A 17515-nucleotide genomic window follows, 5' to 3' on the forward strand; every position below is an offset into this window, starting at 1 on the left:
TGGCTCTGGAATAACTCATTCATTTATGAACACATCTCATATATCACTTGTCAGAGTACTTTTTGTATGTCTGCTTTCCTTCCAGTCCTTCTCATTATCTTTAGTCCTCAGTTGGCCTTATTGCTCCAGAAAGGGAGATCAGTGGAATTGCCTGACAGCACTCACTGTCTTTTTCTCTGACTGGCAGATAGTATTGGAATGCATGGAGGAAGAGTGGGTTTTGGTCCTGGTGGGGTTCTCTTTGTTGCCATCTAGATAGAAGCATTTCTCTCTGCCCAATGACGTTTAAATGTACTTTTGCGTAAGTTACTATCCTGAAACAGGATGTTGATGTCACTTTCCCTGTTCTTTCACTTTTGCCTGTAAAGATTTTCCTTTTATTGTTGGCTCTTTGAAATAATACCTAAGGACAAAATAGGGCCCACACTCAGAAGGAACTGATGTGTGAGTGGATCAGTGGGAGCAGATCCCCTGGGGTATGGTCAGGTTGGGGTATGGGCAGGTTGAAGATCCCAAGTACCTGGAAGAATGGTGCCGCCTAGTAGCAACCCATGTGTGGATTTGTGAGCAGAAGTGAAATATGAGGAGTTACCTTTTGTCCTCAGTTTGCTGTGTGTGTGTTTTAATTTCATACTCCAGAACCTTCATGTCTGTGAGCATTAACCCTTTTCATTCCATGTTCTTGAGAGGTGATAAGCTTAGTCTGTTGATGTCACTAGTCATTTAAACTTCTGAGGCCTATCTTGAGAGCCTGAAATACATTCTTATGTGTTTTCTATGCTCACTTTGGCATTTTTACACTGTGAGGCTTTTGGTGAAACACAATATGGCTTATGAAGTAAAAAAGAAAAATCATGTAATTCATAAGCTGGCTCTGAAAACAATTTTCTTTTTAAATTTTTGCTTTTTAGGGTTGCACCCATGGCATATAGAGGTTCCCAGGCTAGGGGTTGAATCGGAGCTACAGCTGCCGGCCTGCTCCACAGCCATAGCCACACGGATCCAAGCCAAGTCTATGACCTACACCACAGCTCACAGCAACCGGGATCCTTAACCCACTGAGTGAAACTTCCAACCTTCCTCATGGATCCTAGTTTGGCTTGTTACTGCTGAGCCACAACGACTTCCTGAAAACAATTCTTGCAGAAGAGTTCCCAACAGGTTTTCAGCAAAGGCAGCATTATGAGGAGTAGGTATGTATACAGCTGTTCAAGGTGACTGCTCTGTTTAACCATTGTTTCCTGAAATTGTTTGATACACTTTTTTTTTAAGTTACATTATTTGGCATTCAGTCTGAGTCTGTTCAGTCCTTTAACAAATATGTATTGACCACCAGGCACTATATTAGGCATTAGGAATGTAGCAGTGATTAAGAAAAGCAAAAGCCCTACCTTATAGAGCTTACAATGTAGGGATTAGGAGCCGCAAAATGTGCCATAAGTATAAATATAATGTCTCCTGGTAGTAATGATAAGTGTGGTAAGGATAGAAACTAAATCAGAGCAAGGAAATAGAAAGTATAGGAATGGCATTGCTAGAAGGCATCTTTGAGGAGAAGATTTTTTTTTTTTTTTTTTTGAGCAAAGACCAGATGAAGCAAGACTGAACCATTTAAAAATAGCTTTGGGGAGAATTCCATGTTATAGCATCAGCAAAGGCAGTGAGTGCCCTCAGGTGGGAACAATGTTAGTATATTGGGGAAATAGCAAGATAACCAGTGTGTTGGTGGTTTTTTGTAAAATGGTTCAGCCTAAATATGGTGGTTCTTGGAGTGAGTTAGGGTGGCAAAGCTGCCATCTCAATAGTCTTTCGTTAAGATCTTAAAGATGCACTTGTTTAGACTAACAAACATTTTAATGAGATTACTTGACTGCTGAAAGCAAAATGGGTGGCCTGGGCACAAGATGTCTCATCACAGTGGTCCCCAGTCTGGTTCTGTCATTGAAAAGTAGCCCAGATAACTGACTGGAGATAATCAATTAGTCGTGTAAACTGACATTCCCCCTTCTTTTTTGACCTGTCTTGGCCATATTCTATAAAGAAATAGCACAGGAAGACCAGATGACAGCCTGGCCACACAAATGAGTGAATATAATAAACATAAATTAACTTTGGCTAACGGAAGTGCAAAGTGCCCCCTTTCTCCTTCCAGATATGACAGCATCGGGGAGATAAACCTTTCAGTTTATCATGCTCCTACCCAGGTCCGTTGACCTTGGTAGGTGCTACATTCAGATGCAACACAGGAGAGAATGTTCATGCTATTAAGTAGGAATCGTGTGAAAGAAAGGACACTATCTTTGTTGAGTGATGGGAAGAAGTGCATACTAATTAAGTAGTGGCCTTTTTTGTAACTGTTAAATATTGGGAAATGGTGTGTGTAAAATGGTATAGCAAAAGATAGGTTAGGTGAACTTGGGATACTGGAGAAGGAAAGAGGATGCTTGACCAGTCTGGGTGGCCTAAGGTGAATAAGCGTGTCAGAGTAGTGTAAGGTAGCTCACAAGCATTAGCATAATGGAAGTGTTCCTCAATATCCTGTTTACTCCAGTTTCATGTTATATTCTTTAAACTTCTTTCCCTTCCCTCCCTATCAGTTACCTCCACACCACCTCCGTTGTTTACATCTACTGAGCAATTACTATGTGCCAGATACACTGAATGCCAGAGATACTGATGTTCAGAGTACATTAACTAGAAGGCAGGCAAGTAAATTAATAGTCATAACACAAAGGTGTTCAGTCAAGGAATACTCAGGAGGCAGAGTTGATACAGAAAAGAGTGATCAAGGTTGTTTGGAAGCTGCAGTGTCAAGGAAGGCTTCACTGCATCAGTAACACACATGATGCATTTTAAAAGAAGACTGGTTTACCACTGAGATGAGGGAGGGAGGGTGGGCTCATGTGGTGTGAACAGAATATTACAAAAATTCACATGGATTTGCACTGATTTTTAACTAATAGCTCAATAATGCTAAAGAGCTAAATAGGTTACAGAGAGACTTGAATTTGACATTAAGTGGTTTGGATTTTTAATATCAGGTAGGTCACAGATTGTCAAAGGAGTGATCCTTGGGTACTGCCTCAGATCTACTAAGTTAGAATCTTCAGGATGAAGCCAGTAATATGCATGTTTCACAAGCACTTCAGGTAATTAAGTGGACAGAAGGCTGGGAACTTTTGTAGATAGAAAACATCTAGTGAAAGATTTTAAACTGAGGACTTAGGACCCCAAAAGTTTTCAGGTCAATGGTTCTGGCAGTGTAATCTCTGGACCAGCAACATCAGCATCACCTAACTGGGAACCTATTAGAAATGGAAAATTTCGATCCCTAACCCAACAGTATACTGATTCAGAAACTCTGGATAGATTGTAGAAGTCCATTTGAACATACTCTCCAGGTGATTTTGATGAGAACCACTGTTGTAGGTCACTTTGTGTAGGATAGGTTTGGAGAACAAGGGGGTATAAGTTAGAGCAGGGAGACCAATTAGCCAATGATTTTAAAAGTCTATGTAAGGGAGTCCCCTGGTGGTCTAGAGGTTAGGATTTGGCACTTGCACCTCTGTGGTCTGTGTTTGATCCCTGGCCTGGGAACTGAGGTCCCATATCAAGTTGCTGTGTGCTGTGGCTGAAAAAAAAAAAAAAAAAGAAAAGTCCATGTAAGAGAAAATGGGAGTCGGGGTGGGGTGCCACCACTGGGTGATAAGCCACAGACATGGATAAGATAATGCAGGCAAAGTGTATGGAGTGAAAAGAAGGAAGGACAATTCTGATGAATAACAACATTTAAGGGTAGAGGAAGAAGAAGCTTTCAAGTGAATAACACTAAGGAAATGGTAAAGAGATGAGGTGAATTAAGAGTTTCAAGAGAGGGGAGTTCCCACTGTGGCGCAACGGAAGCGAATCCAACTAGGAACCTGAAGTTTCAGGTTCGATTCCTGGCCTTGCTCAGTGGGTTACGGATCTGGTGTTGCCGTGAGCTGTGGTGTAGGTCACAGACGCGGCTCGGATCCTGTGTGGCTGGGGCTGTGGTGTGGGCCAGCAACTGTAGCTCCTATTGGACCCCTAGCCTGGGAACCCCCATATGCTGTGGGTGCAGCCCTGAAAAGAAAAAAAAAAGTTTCAAGATAGAAATGATTAATAGTGTAAGAAGTCAAGGAACAGAATTGACTGTTGACTTTGGTTATTAGACCATTGGTAACTTTAGCAAGAGAAATTTAATGGAGCAATGAGAGTGGAGGTCAGGTTGCAGCTGGCTTGGAGTAGTGACTTAGAAGGAAGGGTGCTTGGGAGCCCTTGAGAAGAGGAATAATAGCATTTCCTCTGAGCTCAAAAGAGGTTTAGGTATACACATACATGAATAAGGGAAGGTGACAATGGGAGGGGGAGGAAACATCTGGCAGCCTAAACTTGTGAAGCAAGCTAATTTTTTTTAGAAGGAGTGGTCTATCTGGGGAAGGGAGTAACCTTTGGGAGTTTTGGGAATGAGGCCACTACTGAGGTGGCAAACCATAAATTTCCAAAGGCTTTCATCTTGGTTGTATGATTTTCTCTAGTCTAGACACAGTTAAAGGGTAGAAAAGATGGGTAGTAGGAGTCCTGGTCCTGGTTTGGAGGTTTGCCAAGCAGGTGTGGCAGGAGGACTAGTAGTCAAGGGAGTCAGTAGTGCTGCTGAGAATAGCTGAGATGATGCGCCTTGGGGTCTGGAAAGGCTATGGAGGAATGAAGTCCGGTGAGGGTACCGTCCATCGGAAAGAGCTGGGGTGGTAGGCATCAGTCATCTTGAGCAAGTAGAAGGAATACAGGTGTTCCAAGAAAGGGATATGGGAGTTTAGGATCACATTATTCTGGGTTGTGAGACTGCCTGGTGTATAACCCTGGAAGCAAATGGTTGAAGTTGAGTAGAAGCAAAAGCTCTAAGCAACTGAAGCAAAGGTGTTGGGTAAAGTTTCCTCAGGAACACTGAAGTCCTGAGAATCCAGGATGATGGTGGGACACGAGGTAGGGAAGAAACAGGGAGCCTGGTAGCAAAGACTGGGAAATCTGGGAAACGAACTACTTCATGGCCACAAGTAATGGAAAAATTAAAATAGCTGGCTGTCATAAATTTAAGTAGTAAGAGATTTTTATATGAGATAGGAAGAAACGTGGAGAAGCAGGAGTGAGGAAATGGATAACTGGTTTCTGGGCTTTTTGCCGTCTGTGTCACGTGGGAAAAATGGACAGGGGAAGAAGTGTCCTTATGTGAGTGTCAGGTTTTATTGAAGTAAGAAATGGTGGCAATATTCAGTGGAGAGGTTGTAAGGAGGGAAGGACTCTGGAGGAACTAGAGTCCTCAGGAAAGATGAGTGAGGGGAACTGTGTGTTGCCAGTTTAGGGGGTGGTAGGGGTGGTGGGCTCACTCTGGAGAGAAACAATGTTGGGATCTGGGAGTATATAGGAGAAAAAAACATTTAGGGCAGTAATGAAGGAGCAGGAGCAAGCCTGAGTAATGTAAAGTTCTAAATAGAATATTGCCAAAATGCTGGTATTTTTATCCCTTTGGTAACTATTTTTCACTGCAAATATCACCAGGTTGTGAGCCTATTTCATATGATTGTTTTTCCTAGGGCCTGTCATTTCCACTCATTGAGCACCTCATGGCGCCCCCCACCCAACCCCTTCTGTGATAATATATGCCAGGATAGCAAACTTATGCCCCCCCCCACTCCTCCCCCCACAGAGCACCATTAACATAATCACTAAAAAATTAGTCCTCCCTGATTAATTCAAGTAGTAGAAAAACTGAATTCACATCTCTGCAGATAGACCTGTAATATGCCTTAAGCTGTGGAGTTTTGAGAAGCAGTAGCTTTTTTTTTTTTTTTTTTTTTTAAAGGGCCGCACCAGAGGCATATGCAAGTTCCCAGGCTAGGGGTTGAACTGGAGCTATAGCCACTGGCCTACACCACAACCACAGCAATGGCAGATCCAAGCCACATTTGTGACCTACACCACAGCTCACTGCAACACTGGATCCTTAACCCACTGAGCGAGGCCAGGGATTGAACCTGTGTCTTCATGGGTACTAGTTGGATTAGTTTTCGCTGAACCATGACAGGAACTCCACAACTCCTTCTCATTTTTCAGTATAATATCCATTGATTTATACTGGGTATCTTGGGTGAGATGTTTGATTGCAACAGTAAGAGAGAAGTTGCAAATATTTGACAGTTATTAAGATGTAACAAGAACAAGAAAGCTTTGCTGAAGCAAACCTGGAGGAAATAAAAAATGACATCAAACAGAACAAACTAGAACAATGAGACTGAATACATATAATCCACTTTTCCTATTATTGGTTTTGATGACCCCCGTGTCCTCTAGTTCATAGTGCCATCATGAGCATTATATTTCATATCATTTATTAGAGTACATTTTAAAGCATACAATCTGTTTTTACACTTAAATGTCTCTATGGATAGGTTTAATATTTATGCTTTTTTAATCAATAGAAAAACATTTTGATTATATCTTTGGAAACATATTTTGTCAAGGTCAACAAACAGCTGAAATCATGTAGCTTTCTAATAGATCCCTTTGAGAAAGTGCTTTACCTTGCGGTAATATAAGCCAGGAAGTACTATGGCATTAAGTTAATGCAAAGCATTGTGATTCACCCAGTAAAACACATGGCTATGTACTTCATGGATTTCTTATACCTAACTACATCCTCCATCCTCATAGAATTGATTCCTGTGTTATTCATGAACTTCAATGCTACTACATGATATACTGTATCCCAATCAATCAGTGGTGGCTCCAATTTTACACACTTTCTAGGCTGACCCTGATCTTATGCAGTCACCCTTCTTCCATCTATTCCTCTCCATGCCTGGAAAGGTGCCTGCTCCCTCTACAGGCTCAACTTTGCTAGGAGAGGTGTTGACAAAGTTTCTTTGTCACTCCACATTTTGAAACTGACCTTCCTGCTGGAAATGCCGTAAATCATACTCCTAGCAACAAGAGTCTGTTGTCCTCATATAGGACAATCTGTGATAGAATGTGGCCCTAATCAATCCTGGAGAGAATTGGACCCACCCTGAACGTCTCTGATTCCAATCCCGGACAAACGAATCTTATGTCTCCCAGTAGCTCTTCAGGCAGAAGACAAGGTCTTGTGTAGACAAATGACTATCCCACTCAACTTTAGCCAAGTGCAATTATCATGTGCTAAATAGTAGACATGAAAGTAACAATTTACCTTGACTTCATCATCAGCAGGAGTTAACCCATTTTGTGATGATGGTGTCTAAAACCCCCTCTCAAGGAGTATGGAAACTTGATATTACCTGGCTCATCTGCAGAGATCCAACAGGACTTCACAACCAAACCAAAAGGCCACGGGAAACCTCAGAACTATTTATTCTTAGTTACCACTCTCTGATTTTTTAAGTGACCAAACCAAAATTCTCAAAACCTGAATGTCTTTCTAGCACCTTCTACTGGATTTTTAATTGTGTTTAATTTGATTAAAGTCAGTGGGTAACTTGAACACTATCAGCAATCATATTAATAGATGCTAAGTTGCTACCTGTTTTACCTCTCTGCTGTGATTTGGCAACTTAATGGTTCTAAATCTTGCTCCTGGTTGCTTATAGGCTGTTTCATTTGCTGCCATCCCGCTCTCCTTTTTCATTAGACTCTTCAAAAACTTCAGAGTTCTAAGGTACCCAAGTGCAGTGTCTCTAAGTTCTTGATAAATACTGTCTATTGAGGAGGATGTTTACATTTTTAATCTCCCCATAATCCAGAATTTTGAGTTGGCCAATATTTTGAATTTTAGGGCTTAGATTAGGCCAATAGTGTCTTGATCAGGTTTTTGGTCAGGCCTCTTCATATTCCATTTGAACTAGAGAATAAAGACCAAATTCCCTCTACCTGGTACATTTTGGCAAAAAAGGAAAAAAAAGAAAGCTTGCCAATAAATATAGATTATTATCTTCTTAAGCAACCGTTAACACTGAAAGAAATATTAGAATATGCATACATTGTACTTCAACATTTAAAATTAGGCACCCCCATTCTGAGGACTGATAGTTGATTTGAAGGCAGCCTTTGAGAAGATGATTCTGTAGCCCTAGGGCACCATGTGGAACCTCCTGTAAAAAGCAGCACCTCCTTTCTCCTTACCCTCGATGGAAACAGGCAGCCTGATTCCCATCCAGCCATTCTCAGGGAGTTCATTTTTCAATCCCAAGTGGATGGCCAAATAGGCAATCTCAGGAGATTTGAGGGGATCAATTTTGGAGGAAAAATGTAATGTTTTCCTTGTCATGCAATGGAATTTCACCACTGCCAGGCTAGCCCCAGCTCACAGGAAGTTTACGAATAGGGTCCACACTTTAGCAGCAGGACACTGACCAAGAAGGTGAGTCAGCTTCCAAGGCCTTCTGGGTTGATCATCTGGGAAAACTCAGAGTAGGAATTATCTCCAGACAGTTTTCATCTCATGATGACATCCACACACACACACACACACACACACACACACACACTCCTGAAGATGATGCTACGAATGAAAGATGGCAGAGTCAAGGAACATGGCAGCCATTTAATAAATCTACACAGGCGCCTCAAGTTCAACTCACTTGTTTATGTAAATGGTGGCTTCTTAGTCTATCCCCAAATAAAAATATACCCTCTAAGTGTTACAAACAAAAATTTAAAATAATCATAAAATAGTTTAAATATTTCATTACTCGGCTCAGAGTTATGATGGTGAAGCAAAGTGCGGTTCCCTTCCTCTCTCACATTCTCACTGGAACACTGTCTTTATCAAAGCATAGACAACACAGTGTACTGAGATTGACTTAAAGCCTATCTGCCACATTTGCTGATAAGGCAGGAATGTACTTTTCAAAGCTCCCGAAAGCAGCCTTCCTCATCTGGCACCACTATATTTTTTCACCTTGCTTCCATAGAGGGAAAAACTCTATACCCTAGGACTTTTCTTATGGGTTTACATCTCATTGGCTGTTGGTCCAATGTCTTGCTCATCAAATGAGAATGCAAAAAACACTGACCAAAGGCCTATTAACTCTTCCCTTGCTCACTCATCTCAGTGCCATCTGAAAGCAGAACTCATCAGCTGGCCTGCCAATTGTTTCTGCCATAGACACTGGCTTAAATGGTACAGGACAAAATTTCAAAACTTTACAAGGCTTATCAGGGAAGAAGGGAGAGAGGAATACGTATCGGTTGTAGGGCATCACCTTCTAATTTCTCACTGGAGGAGGTAACTTCAGTTCAGCCCTTACCCAGCCCAGCATCAGCCCTGGTTGTGAGATCTGCCCAGAGTTAACTGCTAGCCCTTCAAGAAATTTCTGCAGTGACTGAGCTTTTGGACAGTTTAGCCAGCCTTGAACCTCAGAAGAGGCACATTAGGGGCTAAAAATAGATCCTGTCTTTCTGTTTCTCAAACAAGACAGTTATCTTAGAAAGTTTGAAAGTGTTGATACCTGGATCGGTTTTGCCTTGAGAAGGGCTTCTGTGAAGCCCTTTTTGGAAGAGCACCAAAAATCTGCCAACAAGTTGTGTTACTTCTCCTTCCTCTCTCCAGCTGAAAAGAACCATCTGAAGTTCTAAATAACTGAAATAAAACCAAATTGGTTTATTGCATCTGCTTGCATATAGATAAAAGAAGAGCAGGTCTGAGTGCCTGGCGTGGGTGGTGGATGAAAGGGGATTAAGGAAGGGAGAGGCGAGCTTCAAGTCTGCTCTTGAGCAATGGAGGGCGGGGGAGGAAGGAAGGCAGCCCCTGGCTAAAACGAAATACATTTTCAAGAAAGGCAGCTCTCACCAAGAAGGAGTGATGGCCACCCTGCAAGGGCTCTTTCCTCTAATGGTAAGGCTCCCTCCTTATCTTCTCCTGTACTCTGGTCCCAGCTTAGTGTGAATGGAGCGTGAAGCTGAGCTAGAGATGTTTTCTGCTAATACCCCACTGATTTCAAACACTTCAAGTCTGGAGTATATAGTTCTGCCTAAATATGAGGCTTTTCTCTACGATGACATCCTGTCCTTGAACTCTGATGTTAGAAGGAGAGCAGATCAGTTCACAGCTGCATACCTAAGTGAAGATTGAGCACATTTAAGTGAGGTAACCCTTAGCTCAGCTCCTATCCTCTCTGGCTACCGGATTTATAAAGCAAAGGGCAGGACAATGGAAGAGTCCCAAATTAATAAAAGCCAGAGCCAGAAGGTCTTCTTGGGTTGTGCCAGTCTCAGAGTAGAGATTCTGATTTTCTATGCTGGTACATGGTGCCATCTGGGACGGGTCAGCAGGGAGTTCAGGGAAAGAGCCTGGGTAAATTCACCCACTGGATATCTAAGTGTATGTTAGTTTGCATTTCCAAATCTGCTTCTATCCTGGATAGTATGCTTTTACAAAGCTTATCAGAAAACTGGTCTAAAAGAACACATACTTTAGAGAGCATTAAAAAGCATGAAGTAAATAGGAGGTCTTCAAACCTTAATAGCAACATTTTCCAACACAGGCATAGGATTTCTCTCTTTCGAAATAGATTACCACATCCAGCTCTCAATGGTAGTAGATCATGGCACTGGGGGAATGACGCAACTCATAAGCCCCAGGTATCACTGGAGGCCAGCATCTCATCCTTTTCCCTCACCTGACCTTTCCCTGCCTGCTCATATAGGCTTATTTGTGTTTCATCTTTTGGTCCTTTACTTGACCTCTCTTCTGGCAAACGGCCTAATTAATACATGGTCAAAAGGCAGAAGAAAGAGAAGAGGCCCAAATAAGACCAAACTTGGATAACCTCTGCCTGGAAAAAGGCAAGTTGCCCCTATAATAACTTCCAGATGAATCATGAATTTTTTTTTTCAGACACCAGCAGGTGAGCTGCTGTCATTCTATTTGCCTCCCACTTCTTGCATCCAGAATCACTGATCTCCGCTGGGGCTGGTAAAAACAGCTGGTTGAGGTCTCTAGTCTCTGGCCATTCTTAGGGATGGTCATTTTATTCCTAAGTGTAACCCCTTCTGGTGTGACCCATGTGTTTTCTGCCAACTCTCCACAAAGAAGCCCAGGGGAAATTGTCTGAGTGGGACTTCTGATAGGGGACAGCAGGACCTTGGAATCTGTCCCTGTAGATGAGGTGGGTGGGTGGTCCATGATGGGGAAAGGAGGACTGAATAAGATTAGGCTCTGAGGTCTTCCTGGTCTCGACCTGTGGAAAGGCTTAGAACTCCCTGATGGGCGCTCGATTTTTGAAGAAAGAAGGTTGTCTCCGGATGGCTCTGTTTCTGATGTGCGCTTTCGACATTGCACAACTGCATCCTGGGAGGAGAGCAGGTTGGGCAAATCTGGTTCTGGAGAAAGAGCAGGTCCCTCGCACATGTGAGGTGTGGTGGAGTCCAGAGGTGAGGACTCGAGGGGTCCTGTATCTTGCTTTGGTTTCTCTTCCTGGGGGCTTTCCAAGGAGGAGAGAGAATCATCTTTGGCACGTTTCTGAGAGGTCCCACCAGTTGAGCCGGGTTCCTCTTGGCTCCTCTCAAGAGGCTGAGCTCCACTCTCCTCTGAGCTCTGGGAGGGCAGGGGCTGTGGGATCTGGGTGTACTGAATTTTGGGTGGGATGACCGGGACAGCCCTCGCCTGGCACATTTTGACCATGAAGGAGGTTCTCACAGCTGACACACTCACAGGAGCTGAGTTACGGCGGCCTGTCAGGGCATGAGTGACAATGTCCAGGTCCTGAGACTCTTGGGAGTACACCCTCCAGGGGTCTACTTTACAGTGCGATGGGGTCATCCACGTGACCTCTGGGTCTCCTGGCTCAGAGAACTGCATTTCAGGTGAACCAAAGGAGGCCACATTCTCAAACCGGAATAGGTCAGTGATAGGAACGGCAGAGTCCAAGTTGAGAGAAGAAGGCCTATTTTTCCCCTTTGGGGGCCCACATTCAGTGCTCTTCAGCACTAACTTTGGGGGATGCTCTCCAGGTGAGATGCTGTCCTGCACACCAGGAGAATACTCCCTGCTGCTCTCCAACCCAGGAACACTGTCTTGCTCAAGCTGAGGGTTGCGGTGCCCCAGGTGTGGCCCCAGTTCCTCTCCCTCTACTAGGCTGACAGGGCTGGTTTCTGCTGGTTTGGGCGGCAAACCACCTGGTCCCTTCTGGTTGGGAGGATCCTCTGTCCTTTTCAGGCCAGAGAACTCTTGAAAGGATCTCACAGCTTTCTCATCCCATCCAGTAACATCTCTGCTGGGTGCCAAGGGCTGCAGAGGTTCGGAATTCCTCTCTGCTTCAAGATTATCACAACTGCTGGAGGAGGGACCCTCAAGAGTCCACTGGCTCTTAACCATGATTTTGCTGTCTAGAGAATGGCTCTGGCGAAGGCTGGGCCTGTGGGAAAGCCTCTTCTCCAATCGGTGGCCCTGGGAGCCCTGCATCTGTGCCTCCTGCACATCTTTCAGGGTAGGGGAGTGCAGGGGACTTGTCACCCACTGGGGCTCCTCCCAGGGCTCCACCATCTCCAGGCCATTCTGGGCAATGTCTGTCACAGTGTCGTCTTCATCACAGTCTGAGGGCTCCTGTACTGAGTGGGTTACATCCCCTTCTCCTTGTACAGAAATCTCAGCCTCCCTGGTTGGGCTTGGATAGCTAGAGCCTTTACCCTCAGGAGCAGCAATCTTTGAATTTTGCTTTTCATTCTGTTCTGGAGAGGCCTCCTCTTCCTGACAGAGATTGGGGATCCCAGGGCTGCCTTTGGACTTCTGCTGGTCTGTATATGGATTTGTTCTCAAATTCTCAGATGAGTCTTCTCTCTCAGGGCTACCCATCAATAGCTGGACTAGAGGTGCCTCCTCCATAGGAGTTGGAGGGGGAGGAGAAGGCGGGAGCAAAGGAGACAGATTCCCTGGGCCTCCCCCCTCCATCTTTGCTTGTGGAGAAGCCATCTCAAATGTAACTATTTCCAGAGGAGTCAGGCTGGCAGGGTCTGGGCGCAGGCCCTTCTCCAGCTCGCATCTCTGGAGGATGCTGGTTGTCTCTAGCCTTTCTCTATTGGCTGCTGCAGAGATTCCTTGTGTGCTCTGATTGGTTGGATTCTTAGTGCACTCCTCCAGAGGGGCCGAGATTGGAGCTGGGGCAGAGCCACAAGGTAAGCTCCTGGGAGACTCTGGGGAAGCCAAAGGCACGGGACTAGATTCGAGAATAGGCTGAGTTGGGCTGATCTTAAGAGCTGGTGGTGGCAACGAGGAGAGTTCCTCCTCAGATTCAATAATTTTCAGCTCCTGTTGTATCTCAGGCCATATCAGGACATTGGCCAGATCGTCTTCATCCTAAAAAATATCAAGAAACTGATTACTTAGAACCAAAGACTCTTGGTGCTGACATGTAGACTATTTCCCAGGGAGAGTGAAGGGACTGGAACAGTGCCCAGCCACACCCCCTCGCATACAAAGGAAGAAGCATTAATAATAACTGTGGATATTTATTCATGCTTAGCATGTGCCATAACATGTTTAACTGTATTTTCTTAACTTTCCCAAGAACCCTAAAAGATAAATACTACTGGAATTACTCCCGTTTTAGAGATGAGATTTATGTTGAAACAGATTAAACAATTTACCCAAGTCACACAGTAGCAGCTCAGGATTCTAATCCAATTCAATCTACTTCAGAACATAAGCATGGAATCTTTGTGTACTGCTATCTTATAAAGCAAACCAATCTCTGATCTCATATAACCTTAGGCTGACCCGATGGCTCACAAGAATGAGATCCTCCCAGTAGAATGAAAATGTTAACTCTTGCCCTGACACCTGCTTTCCAAATAGATAAATATAGCTCCCCCCTTATAACCAAAGAAATACATACTCCATATGGGAAAAAGATTTAATGCATATTAAAAGAAAGAAGAATGAAAAATAGCAAAATGCAACACTCCTACTACCCACAATAACCGCCGATAATGTGATGGGTGCCTCCTCCTGCATCTTGTTTGCTGTTCTTGTCTCACCTCAAGTCCAGCTTTTCTTTGTCCTTGGCTCCTCCCTTTCCCTACACAAAGCCCAAAGCTGTAGACAGGAAAGGGATGAAGGGAGGCCTGGTCAGGGCCAGGGAAGCAAATTTCAGTTCCTTTCCTTTCTCGTCTGAAAGCCTTATTCTGTCTCAAGGAGAAGTTGTTTGGGGAGGCATTTCTCTCCTGGCGTGGGGGAGGGATGTGGGGGGTGAGGGTGGGGAGGGCCTTCTTGAGAGGTCTAACCTGCTACCAGCCTGCCATCACTTCTCTCCTGGCTTTGATCACACGTCATTTCATATTTCAGTTAACTGGATGCCAGTCTTGCCTCTCCCAACAGACTGTGAGTTCCTTAATCAGGAACTGTGTTCATCTGTCTTTGATTCCTCAAGGCCAAAAGATGCCTGGTATACTGCGAATAATTTCAAAATAAGGGTCTGTGAATTAAAAACGGATTCATTGTTTTCTTTTGACTTATTTCTTTCTGATAACTCTCCAGGAATAGGATTACTTCGTTAGAGAGCAGGGGCATTTTTGAGATCTGATTCCCCTTTTGCATTTATCTGTGTACACTTCTCTTTCGCCTACTCGACTGTGCCCTCCTTCAGGGCAGAGGCATCTCTTTACTCTCTGCAGCACCTACATGATTGATCTCTTGCTAAGAAACACTACATTTAGATGAATAAGTCAACATTGAAACTTCCCTCCACCCCACTCACTCTGCCATTTCAGTAAGTGGACCGTAGTGCATGTTTTGTTTAGATCAGGTGTCCTCGATTCTTCCTTACTCCTTATCCAGTCCTTCACCAAGTCCTACTTGGCTGTTCACATAGCTCTTAAAGTCTTCCATTTCTATCCTCAGTGCCCACACCCTAGTCTAAACCACCATCTTTTCCTCATCTGGTCTGCTAAAGACTAGCCTTCTAAGTGGCATCTCCACCTCCTCTCTTGCCCTTCTCCAAGCTATTCTCCTCATAGAATAGAATTATTTTTTAAAAGATAATATTCTGTACAGATTAGAAGTTTCCATTGTCCTTAGGTTAAGCTCCAAATCCCTTCCAAGCATCCCTGCCTGACGTGGCTCCTGCTTCACTCTGAGCCTCACTTGCTCTAGTCCATGTTCCCATTCTCTAGCCTTGTTCCTTATCTCAGATTCATGGCCCCTCTTACTCTTTCTGCCTGGGAGTGTCTCCCTTTCTACTCTTCTCCCTGCCCCTTTCTCCTAGCTGAGTTCTCCACCTAAATATCTGTTCTTCAGAGAAGACTTCCCTGACCCTTCTGAGCCCCCTCCTCCCTCTGACTAGGGTGGGCCCCCCTCCTACATGCTCCCATAGAACCCCTACTTCCATATCAGCCTAGAAAAGACTTGTTTAATGATCTTTCACCTCCTAAGCTGTCAGCTCCAAGAAGGCAGGGACGGTGACCATCTTGTACACTGCAGTGATCTCAGTGCTCAGCAGAAGGTCCGACACAAAGCAGGTGTTTCATACATGTTTATAAATGAATGAATGAATGAATGGATGCCTTTACTTGTTCCCATGAATCCAGCCTGGTTCTCCTAGCATTAACTTTATCTGCTTCTCAAAGCAATGTCATCATACTCGATCCCTCCCAGAATTCAAAGCCCACAATAATCTTTGCATCATTCTCCTTCTACAAATACAAACACATCTTACAGGAACCCTTAGTCAGCTCTCCCAGGGCCACTGTGGTGTCCCAGCACTGCTCTAACTCTAGTCCATATGACTTTTGTGCATGTCCCAGAGACCAAGTTCCTGGAAACAAGTTAAAAGGCAAAGAATTTCCTTTTCCCCTCTGGCAACTCCTCTGGGTCAAAGAGCTGTTTCCCAAATGCAAGACCCCTTCCTGGATGTCCCTAGAAAACCTCCTCACAGCTTCATCTTAAGCAAGGATACCGCCCCCCTGAAGTCTTGGCAAATCCTAGTTCTAAAAAGTGGAAAAGGTTTAGTATGCTCTGGCATCATGTTTTCAGTTCTCCAGAAGCCACAGGAGAAAGGAATCAATCCTGGAAATCTTACAGAAGATTTCACAAGCAAGCATAGGCAACTGTCTGTTCAGGATATCTGAGAGAAGAGAGCTGCCCCCATGAATGCTCATCATGTTTGGGACCGGGGCATGACAGTCAGGTTTTGTGCTGCTTCAAGGATTGAATGGCCTTACGTTCCCAGGACATGTTACTGGTTTATGGTGATTTCAGGTCAGAAATATTTGGAGTTGAGTCTGTCCTAGGGAATCTGAGGTGCATGGTTCCTTCCTATCACCACAGGATCCCTGAAAACTTCACCACAAAAAACCCAGATCTGACCAGAAGGCTATGCCCTGAAGTCCCTTTGATGGAAACTGGCTCTTCAAACAAGCAACAGCAACCAAAAACTTTAAAATGTGCCAAGAGCCCTTAGGAAAAAGAGGACCCTACTGGCTGGACAAGGCAGTGAGGCCACCTTACCATCTCATGGAGAAGCACTGCTTCAGCTCTGGCCCTGGGGTTCTCCTGCAGAGCACTGGATTCCACCTGGCCAGGCGCTTCATCCTCCTCTGCTGCTGCCTTCTCTGCATCCAGCTTCTCCAGTTCACCTGCATGGTGAGAGCCTAGGGAGCCTTCTGAGGCTTTCTCCTCCTCCAGTTGGGCACCCAGCTCCAGGGGAAGGCCTTTGCTACATTCCACTGTTCTCACTGCATCTGGTCCTGGCTTGCTGTTCTCAAGAGCCGTCTTCTTAGGTACAGATGCTGCAATGAGGATGAGAGTTATCAGATGACGGAGACTCCATGTCAAGAGAGGTCAGTCCCAGTAGTCATTGTCCTGGACTAGTTCTTCTTCACAAGGATGGAGGGCATTCTCCCAGCTCACTGCTCCCTCACATTCTTTACCCTTCCCTCCTACCCTTCTCTCCTGGTCTGTTCTCAGATCCCTGAGTCTTAGACTGTCGGAGATGAGAAGGATCTGGCAAATTATCTAGTCCAGTGGTTCCCACCTGGGGACTATTTTCTCCTCCCCTCTCCAGGGGACACTTGGCAATGTCTGGAGACAATTTTGGTTGTCACAGCCGGGTGGGGGGAGTGGCTACCAGCGTCTAGGGAGTGGAAGCCAGGAATGCTTCTAAATATACTCCAAAGCACAAGACAAAGAATTACCCAGTCCAAACTGTCAACACTGTTGAGGCTGAGAAACCCTGATCTAATCGAGTCTTTTGCTTGTTGCCTAAGAAATCTTTTATTTACACCAAGCTGCAAAGATGTATTATGATTATGACTGCAGCTTCCTTGTGACTCTTCCCAGGGATGATCTACACATCAATTTGGATATATATATATATATATTTTTTGTCTTTTTGTCTTTTCTAGGGCTGCTCCACGGCATATGGAGGTTCCCAGGCTAGGGGTCCAATCAGAGCTGCAGCCGCCACCCTACACCAGAGCCACAGCAATGTGGGATCTGAGCCATGTCTGCAACCCACACCACAGCTCA

The 17515-nt window shown here is 44.6% G+C and overlaps 1 protein-coding gene across 1 annotated transcript in view; it reads right to left on the reverse strand.

Annotated features, from left to right (window-relative positions):
* Positions 1 to 8576: 8576 nt before the first annotated feature.
* The window catches only part of ARHGAP31 (Rho GTPase activating protein 31), a 108573-nt gene continuing 99634 nt past the window's right edge, over positions 8577 to 17515 (reverse strand). The window contains exons 11-12 of the mRNA XM_047791654.1: positions 16496 to 16776; positions 8577 to 13348 (exon numbers count right to left, since the gene is read on the reverse strand). Of these exons, the coding sequence (XP_047647610.1) occupies positions 10913 to 13348; positions 16496 to 16776 (2717 nt within the window). The 3' untranslated portion in view covers positions 8577 to 10912. The remainder of the gene's footprint in view (positions 13349 to 16495; positions 16777 to 17515) is intronic.

Source organism: Phacochoerus africanus, chromosome 1 (genome assembly GCF_016906955.1).
Source record: "Phacochoerus africanus isolate WHEZ1 chromosome 1, ROS_Pafr_v1, whole genome shotgun sequence".
Taxonomy (NCBI): domain Eukaryota; kingdom Metazoa; phylum Chordata; class Mammalia; order Artiodactyla; family Suidae; genus Phacochoerus; species Phacochoerus africanus.